The following is a 9,387-nucleotide window of genomic DNA, read 5'->3' on the forward strand; positions in this document are numbered from 1 at the left end:
CCCCCCCCTGCAGCTGCCCAGAACCCATGGCCAGGCTGCCTTGCAGCCCTACTCACTGCCCTGCCTGGTGGGGAATGGGGACAGCAAAGCCCTGTTAGCCCTGACCTTCCACCACCGACAAGATAACTCCTGCATCACAGCCTGAATTGGGGGAGCGGGGGAAATAGAATAAAAATAAACTTTTGGTTGCTTCATCACCCTGAGATACAGTCTGAATCTCCTCTGTAGTTCAAGTTCTCTCACAAATTTCCCAACAAGACAAACTGATTTTATATTTCTACAGAATTTGGTGCTCAAGATTTCTTCCTGTCACTTTCCCAAACTAGTAAAAGTGTTTTCCAGTTTGAAATACTTACTGAATATCAGTCCTAGTTTTGTAATGAACCTGGACCTTTAGCACTGGATGGTTACTTTTATCCCTATAATTCCAAGCAGCAAGGTATCACCACTGAACTTGTCACAGTAGTGAACAACTTTGTACCCAAGCATACCATTGCTACATCATGTTTGCTTTGGAGATCTCATCTACAGACTGCAATGGACCACACTGCTTAGCCAGCAAGCCAAAGATAGGGTGGTATAGATACAGAATGCAATACAAAAAAAGCTAACACTTAAAGAGAAAAAAGCATTAAGACAGAGGCAGTGAGCCTCAGCACCTTGTGTAAAGCAGTCAGTATCTTCCTTTACTCTTGAGTAATTATTGAGTAGAAGTGGCTAAACATGGTGTACATTTAATCAGAACTACATGGGTCCTCACTGCTTTCAAGTTATAGGCATTCACTTTAAGTGGCAGAAATAAACCTAGATACTGTAATGTTTTGGATCAGGTGCACACCACACTTCAGAACACCATTAAAGTAAAAAAAATAAATAAAAAAAATAAAATAAAATAAAGTGTCCAAGCTGCTTGTGGTTAGACCCCAGGGATCAGGCATCCCTTTATAAAGTCTAAGTGCTCAGTACCATACCTTTGTTAGGTGGGTATTTCGGTTTTTTTCCTCCACCCACTAATGCTAAATAGTTGCACCGAAACAACATTTCAACATGCCCAACACCTCCTTCAAGGAATTCTGGAAGACAAAGAGGATATTTATAAACATATGGCATAATGAGTCTGAACAGAGGGGAAAAAAGGGTGTTTCAATTCCATAAAAGCAACACTTTTAGGACATAATACAGCAGTCAAAAATAGTTGTGCTCGTGCTTGTATTAGGATTTCTTTGCATTAATGCATTGTGACAAGAAAATGCTTTAGTGTAAGATAAAGACAACTGATGGACATAGGCCCTAGAGAAACACTGCATGAGATCTCCTGTTTTCCAGCTAGGACAGGCAGAATTACTCAGAGCTGATAGTTATGTTTAGAGATAGGTTTGTTAGGTATCTGCATACTGGAGAAGTTTGATTTCTGAGTTTAAGATGAAGAGTTCACATTAGATTTATTCTTACAGCACAGTGTTTTGGATGCTGTCTGAAATAAGAGCAGGAACCATATCTCTGCCTTAGAGAGCTTCTAATCAAACATGGCATATGACACTGCTAGTAAAGGTGGCAATAGGACAAGGAACGCAACTAAAGGAGGCAAAGGTTACAATAGGAACAAAGTGTAGACCTGCGAGCTACTATGTACTCTAGGGAGCCATACAAATTTAAGGATTAGGAGGATATTGGTAGGGGTGCTGACCCCGGGACAAACCAGCAAAGACAAAAAAGGTGCAAAACAGGAGGAAAGGAAAGAATATCAAGTTTAGCAGAAGAATATATTCTAAGAGGAAGAAAGGAAGACCTATTTATTATTGCTTTTCACTGTATAGCCTGAACGATGTTAACCTAGTACAGTTCTCCTTCTGCATCTTGCCCATTTCACTTCCTGGTTCTCAAGACCTAGTGTTCTCCCCTTTATCCCTCAGTTACAAGATGGATTGGTTTTTGGACTGCAATGTCAAGAGAGGTGTTGTGGGGGGGGGCCTCAAGTCTTCTGTGCCAAAGGGCTTTCTGGTCACTAATAAGTAGGTTCTAGTGTAGGGGAGCCTCTGTAAAACATCTAGCCCCCCTGCTTCTGAACATGCAGTTTTCAGCATAGTAAACCTCAGCTCTGACCCATCATTGTGTACATAGCTCTAAATAGGGCTACAGGCACCTAAAGTCAAGTAATCTCTGGACCAGAGATTTTTTTAGAGTACAGTCTTTTAACGTATACACTCCTCAAGCAAGGACATAAGGGGTTAATACCCTTGGTGTGGGTCTGATTCTGGACTAGCAGCATGTGCAGTACTGGAGCTTCAGCATTCTGATCTTGTTCTGAAGACCTGAATTGCCACTTACAGGTGCATTTAAAACATCTGTGTGGCGCTCACTTCAATCCCTGGCAATGAAACAAACTGAACTTGAAAGCAATGAATGCTTCAGTCTCCAGAGCCAAATCCAAACCAGAAGGACTATGCTATTGGGATTCCCTACAGCAAGTCCCAGAAGGCCCTTTTACCTGCATACTATGTTACTCTCTATTAGGGTACCTGTCCAAAGACAGCATCAGTCAGTGGACAGTTCCTCAGTACAGATTGCTTCCATCTTCCGTCTAAACTCTGTCAGAGCAAGTGGATTATCCCCCTTAAGTACTGGAAAGTAGAAGATGTTATCAAATGCAAAGGAGGTGAGAATTACAATTTGGGGGGGGTTAACATGACAGTGTGGAATTGTGTGCTATTTGAACAGCACTGGGAGAGAGATATGGAAGAAGGACTAAACTAACAAGTGAAAGTTGTTAACAGGCCATCACCAAATCCTTTATAGCAACTGGTTTCAGGAGAGTCTTCTCCTTTGGACAACTCATTCAAGTTCCAAAAAAAAAAAAAAAAAAAAAAAAAAAAAGGGTGGGGGGAGATAAAAATAATTAAAAACACAGAACAGAAAGTTCACCAGCTTTCATGACAGACAGCTGGAATCCCAAAAGGAAGCTGGGGAGTGGGAAGGGGGCGAGGGCAGAAGAAAAAGCCTACGGATGATGGGGATGAGTGATTGGAGAAGGAACTAGGGAATATTTTTCAGCAGGGACAGGATTAGAGACAGACAAACACTAGCAGTTAAGAGAAACGATGTTAAAAATGTTTAGCCAACTGCATATAGGTTAAGAGAAGCCAGGACATACAGAGAAAGAAAAAAGAAAGACAGCAGAAAGTCCAAGTAGGGGGCTTCTATACCCCAAGGCTATTTATTTATGATCAATAATATTTGGTGGGGGGGGGAAAGAAGTCTCCTTACAAGAGCCCAGCAGGAAGGTTTGTCATTATAAGTTTCATATCTCTATGCAGATGCTTTATTATAAGCATTTCTGTGCAATTAGTTTCTCATCCACAGAATATTCCCTAAATATTCATTCATTACCACTGTAGCTATTTCCATATTAGTATTCCAATGTGCTCATGGTTATACTAGGCTGAGTTGAGATGAAGTTCTCTTTTGTTTTTTGTTGCGGGGTGGGGGGTTTCAAAGTCTCAAGCTTAGCTAATACTTAAAAAGGGAGTCAGGCCACAAACTAAACAAAGTGGGGGCAAGGGACAAAAAGCAAAAAAACCAAACAAACCAAAAAACCACGCACTTTCAGCCTCCATCACCACAGAGCTGAGATACTAGAATAAAGCATATGCTGGATCTAGAAAGCCAGGACAGCAGATCAAGCCTTTCTGAGCATGAAGGGTCCAAAACCCAACCCAACCACTCTGCCCCACCCCCAACCCTACAACACAGTGAGGAAGCTTTTGGGTGGGAAGGAGGGTGGGGGCAGAGAAAGAATTTGAACTCATTTCAAACAAGGAATTCTGCTTCATTTCAAGAGCCAGGATTTCACATCTGGATTCTAGTCCTTTGAGTGACTACTACTAGGCAAAAGAATTTAGAGTCCCACCAGGCTATGTTTCCTCTGACTTAAAAAGGGGTAGAGGAGAGAAAAAGAATACGAACTCTAGGCAAGCCTCTTAATAGGAAGACTTCCTGTTACGAGAAATCCCCCTCATCTACCGCCCCATAGAAACGCATCACATTTGATCCCTTACATTCAAAACTATGAACCCAACGATAATGCCAAAAGCCATGGTTTTAAGTGATACATTTCTTCCTGTATTCTCATTTCTTGACTGCTGAAATGTTCTATCTGCCACAAAAGGCAGGCTTAGAAACCTAGGAGTGCTGTTACACTTCTGACCTTTCTTACAGTCAACTTTAGAATTAAGTCGTGCTATTTTCTTTCTCCATATTTTAAGCATCACTTTCTATAAAGCAGCATACTAACAAATAAACCCTCACAGTAACACATGAACACAAGTCACAACTATCCATGCATTCTGAGCGGCACTTTTTTACAGCGTTAAACTGCGATATAGCCAGTGGCTTCACACATTAAAAAGTGGGTCTAAAAAAATGGCAAAGATGCCTTTGAAAGTCAAATGTGAGCCTGTGGATAGGAGGGAAGTCAATGAATATGGTCTCCCAGCAGGAAACAGGCAATCCGTCAGAGAAATGTAGGCTGAGCTTTTGACAGCACCAGCTCAGGTCGTGACAAAGCATCTCACCTTGTTTCTCCTTTTCTTTGAGTGGATCTGCATTATAAACTCTGAATCCATTTTCCATTCCACATGCAAAGCATCCTACAGCATAAAATAAAAAGTATCAATTAATTACGTTATTCATATAAACTAGGGTTCCAATAACTCCAAAGTTATAGAAGTTTCCAATCTAGACCAATGTTGAGCTCATACCTGTTGACTGAAAACAGAGAAGGTACCTGGAAAGAAGACTTTTCAGGTTTGTTTAAAACAAGTGGTAAAGGAGGAAGTGGAAAATATTTACTCATTCAAACTGTATCCTGAGGCAGTATTACAGAATGGGGTTGCAATTTTGGTACATCTTCACCAACTCTTAGAATATGGATACGCACATACTTGCAGCCATGTCAAAGGTGAGGGGACATTTTAAAAGGGGAGGTGATCAGGAATGCACAGCAGCCATTACATTCCAGGCTGTCTACACACCCCCTGGGCAACACAAATGTACCAAATGGCCCTAACTTTAACACTAGATGAACACAGATGCGGGTTTTCTGGAAAACTTTCCAATGCCCTAAACAGAGCGTGATCTGATTTAATGTATTTTTTTTTTCACTTGTATTTAGTAAACAAGCCTAAAAAAGTACCCCCATGTTAATATTATGTCCCCATAGCCACAAGTATTTGAACTGAAATATTTGATTAGGAAAAAAATTAAATAGAGCACACTTAATGCATTTTAAATGTTATATTCAAACACATTCAAAGCTTTATGTGGAAAGAAATTATTTTTATTGGAATACTTGTAAAAATGTGAAGACTATAAACAACAGTATGTACTTCCCTTACATTTTTTTCCTTAACTTTAAACAAACATGAAGTCATTGAAAACTGTTAACACTAATTTTAGCACACCCAACGAACTGTGCACGTTATGCTGTGGGTGTCCACTCATCTACTTCAACAGAATTTAATTCTCTTCCACCAAGGTCACTGCGGCACCTCCAGTCCCACTGTCACAATCTGCAGAATCACTTGCACTACTTACCAGTTCCATTTCAGAATCAGATTGAGGCAAATCAGATTCAGAACTATTTGAGCCACAATCCCTTTCCTTAAAGCTTGGTTTTACCAATGAGTTGGGCAAGGGCAACCTATCACACTGCATCTTCTTCACCAATTGCACTTCCGACTGATTCCCCAAAAGCAAAAGATTTTGAGAAATAGAAACAAGCTTGGTGGTGTGTTCTTTGGTTTTGATATGACCTGCACAGCCAATTAGGTGAATTCATAAACTTGATTTTTGGTTTGAATTATTATGCAAGTGTATTTACGGTCCTGTCTGCAAATCAATAAAACATGTATGCACTCTCTCACACGCACTTCCTAGGGATAAGTCACCTGAAAAACATTAGTTACAACTTTGAAACTTCCAAGCTTGCTTAATAGTGTATTGGCATCTACTCATTGTTACCAGTGAATTTTATGAAACAATGAATTTTTAGAAATGGAAAAAATATTCCAATGAAAAATTAAGTACTAGAAAGTTTTCTGCCCCACATTTCTGTAGATGAAGCATCATTTAAAATTGAAGCTGGTTTTGCTCCCTACTTGTATGTACGTAACTGTAGGGATGTAAATAGTTCAAGGCAAGAGACACCCTATCTTTCTGAAACAGCTCCAAATGTATATGGCCACACCCTTTGCCTCCAGTGGTAATTAATAACTGCGGGGGAGGGGAGCCTTGATACTACACCCTACTCCTGCCAATGCCTTGTCACATATGTTAACAACCCTCTCTTAATGTCTTGATGTGCTACTAAAACAGCAAAATTCCTGAAGTGATAGCTTGATGTTACCTACTCCTGGGTCTCTTCTCCCATTTCAGAGACCCACAAATTGTTAGCTGTTTTCTAGAACGTCTATGGAGTTCAGTCTTCAGCAGCAGACAGTTTCAGTTTTTGGCTATGCAACAAAAAGTTGCTGATAATTCAGCTATGAAAAAGGTTACAACTGTAGCTTTCAACTGAGCAGGAAAGGGAGGGTGAGCAAGCTGAAAGTTATGCTCTGCCCCTGCTTCATGCAGCCATAAATCTGAAAGAAAGTGTTTTGTTTTGTTTTTTTAAATACACTCTGGCTTCCCCAAAACAAGGTGCATGTTTTATTGGGGGGTGGGAAACTAGGGGGTGGAGGAAGGCTACTGTGGTAAGCATGAAAGAATACACCAAGCTTGTTGGGAATGTGGATCAAAAAAAAGGGCTGTGTTATTCCTGCAATAGACAAGAATATAGAATATATTTCTTTACACCTGCCCTGGCCTCAGCTCCTTCCCTTCTCCAGACTTACCAGCTGGACACTGCTCTCCAAGTTGCCAGGCTGCACATTGGCAATGAGATCAGTATCAGCCAATATGGCTGGTTAATAAATCTGCCATAAGAAAACAACAATCGGTGCACCCCATATCTGTATACTGAGTTGGTGACACCAAAGTTTTAAAAAGTTGAGGCTTGAAAAGAGCTATGCTGCCTATTCTAGAAAAGACTAAAATCCAAGAAGAGTCCATATGCTGGCAAAAAGAAAAGTTCTTCAACATTAGGAGGAGTGGGAAATACAGAAGATGGTTGCTATAAATGTCACAGCAGAATGCATCTAGCCAAAAACATGAGCTAATCATTCACGTTTGTCTTTTGAAATCTAAGAGTGTTCCCATTGGGTTAACTAAAACAACACCAAAAACAAAACTTAAAAATTTAAGAGTCAGAACATAGGACTGCAAATTCTATTGCCAACTTTACTATTGGTATTGTATTTAGCACCGGGATCAGCAACCCAAGGCACGCATGCCAAGCATGGCACACAAGGCCATTTTACTCGGCACACCACCACCAGCCTGGGCTCTAAGCAGCCCAGGAGCCCAGGCTGCTTCCAGCAGGCGGCTGGGAAGCTGCAAGCCCTGCTGCAAGCAGAGCGGACTCTGTGGGCCTGCTGCAGCCTAGAGGCTGCAAACAGCTGCTCCGGGCTCTGGCATGTTGGCACTCCAGCACCTTCCAAGGTAGGCACTGAGTTTTTTTCGGCACTACGGCCAAAAAATGTTGCCTACCCTTGACCTAGCAGAATAAAAAGGCTTACCATCAGTGAGTGGCCTTAATACTGCCATAGGTGCAAGGGTATTGTGAGGTTTTACTCATTCATTTTTGCAGCAATTTCAAGTCTTTAAACATTCTAGGCATTACCACAGTGCCTTGAATAAAGTGTTTAAATCAAAAGATTTGTTTTGGAGGCCTTAACTGAAAGACCTTTATGCTGCTGTAACTTACATAAACAGGTTACACTGCCTAAAAAAAGGGGAAACACATGTTTATTACTGAAGATAATAGCTTTTGCATCTTGTCAATCATACAAGTTAACACCAGGAAGAGACCCGTTAAAATTATTCCCCCTATTTTCCTGCCAACATAGGATTAACAATTTGAGTTGATGAGAAATGAGGTTAAACCGTACAGTTATACACACACACCCACACTACTAAGTTTCAACACACCAGTGACTCATACATCTATTTCTGAATAGCAGTAAAGTGGAAGAAATGAGGTCTTCCTCTTAGCTGCCATTCTTAGGAAAGTCAAGGAAAAAGAAAGTCAACAAGATTAGCCTAGTGGTGAGACTGAAGTGTCAGTCAGTCTAAGCTATTTATTTCAGAACTACAGTTTTAAGATGTTCACCACCTCTGCTTTTAACTTGAAGAATTATAGCAAAGAAAGTCTCCCCCACTTCCTTTGCCCATGCAATTGGGGTGCAGGGGGTGGAAATCAGCAAGCTAGTTAAGAAACAGATCATTTAAAATAGGCCCTTAATCCAGTTCAGGTTAGTTCCTCAGGTCAGAAACTGTTTAACACTCAGTGATGGTATACCCAAAAATACATTAAATGTTTAAAACATGTATTAACTGTAGACTTAAGGCAGCCTTGGCAACAGCAAGGTGACATATTTTAAGTCATGGCCTGACCCCCATGACGACCTGCCGATAGGCAGAATTTCAGTCCTGTGGAGCTGGCAGTTGAATGGAGGCCTAGCACAACGCAGGCAATCTTACTTGGTACGTCACCAACACAGAAAGGACTAGTTAGAGCTAGTCAGAAGTGACCAAGAACCTAGAATTAAATTTCATCCCACACTTCAGCTGGCCACACTCGCTTGCCACTGGTAGAAATGAGTACAGGAAGAAACTGAACACAAAACAAATCCACACCAGGCAATGCAGAAAACTTCAAACCTAGACTTTGTCAGCCCGTGTAGCAGCTGAACCACAACCACCAAAGGTTTGTTTTTTCAAGGGCTGGCCCATTGCTTTCAGAGACCGTATGCGTTTAAAAGTCACATAAATGGCTGCACTTTGATAAACTCATTCTTACTTGTTGACAAAAAGATCCAAAAGGAAGATGCAGACAACTATGACTTTCCCCATCCAACAGGGAGGGGAAACCGCTATCATTTTTCTATCCAGACAGCGGGGTCAGGCAGATGCTTCTCAGAAAGAGCCAGATCCCTCTGGAAGGAGGATCCAAGCCTCACAGCTGTAAAGCTCCCGTTAGTTCCTCCCCCAGCCAGTCTACAACCCGCTGACCAGGCAGACCCGGGCACTGCTTGTTTTAAGCCACGGAATTAAAACCAAAACCAGACAGACCCGAAGGGAGACCACCAGCCCGGAGACGACGTGCTCGGGCCAGGCAAGCGACACGCTGACAAGCTCCTTCCCCTGCCAAGCCTCGCAAGGGCAGAAGTGGAAGACAAATAAGTGTACAAGGGGCTCCCGCCCGAGACCGCCCCCGGCCCCGACGGCCTC

At 41.7% G+C, this 9,387-nt stretch overlaps 1 protein-coding gene across 1 annotated transcript in view; it reads right to left on the bottom strand.

Moving 5' to 3' along the window:
• The window catches only part of WDR45B (WD repeat domain 45B), a 21,790-nt gene that overhangs the window by 11,967 nt on the left and 436 nt on the right, over positions 1–9,387 (bottom strand). Inside the window, exons 2-3 of the mRNA XM_019542707.1 lie at positions 4,572–4,646; positions 972–1,073 (exon numbers count right to left, since the gene is read on the bottom strand). Coding sequence (XP_019398252.1) covers positions 972–1,073; positions 4,572–4,646 — 177 coding nt within the window. The remainder of the gene's footprint in view (positions 1–971; positions 1,074–4,571; positions 4,647–9,387) is intronic.

This window comes from Crocodylus porosus, unplaced genomic scaffold, assembly GCF_001723895.1.
Source record: "Crocodylus porosus isolate Cpor-Errol unplaced genomic scaffold, CroPor_comp1, whole genome shotgun sequence".
In the NCBI taxonomy this organism is placed as follows: domain Eukaryota; kingdom Metazoa; phylum Chordata; order Crocodylia; family Crocodylidae; genus Crocodylus; species Crocodylus porosus.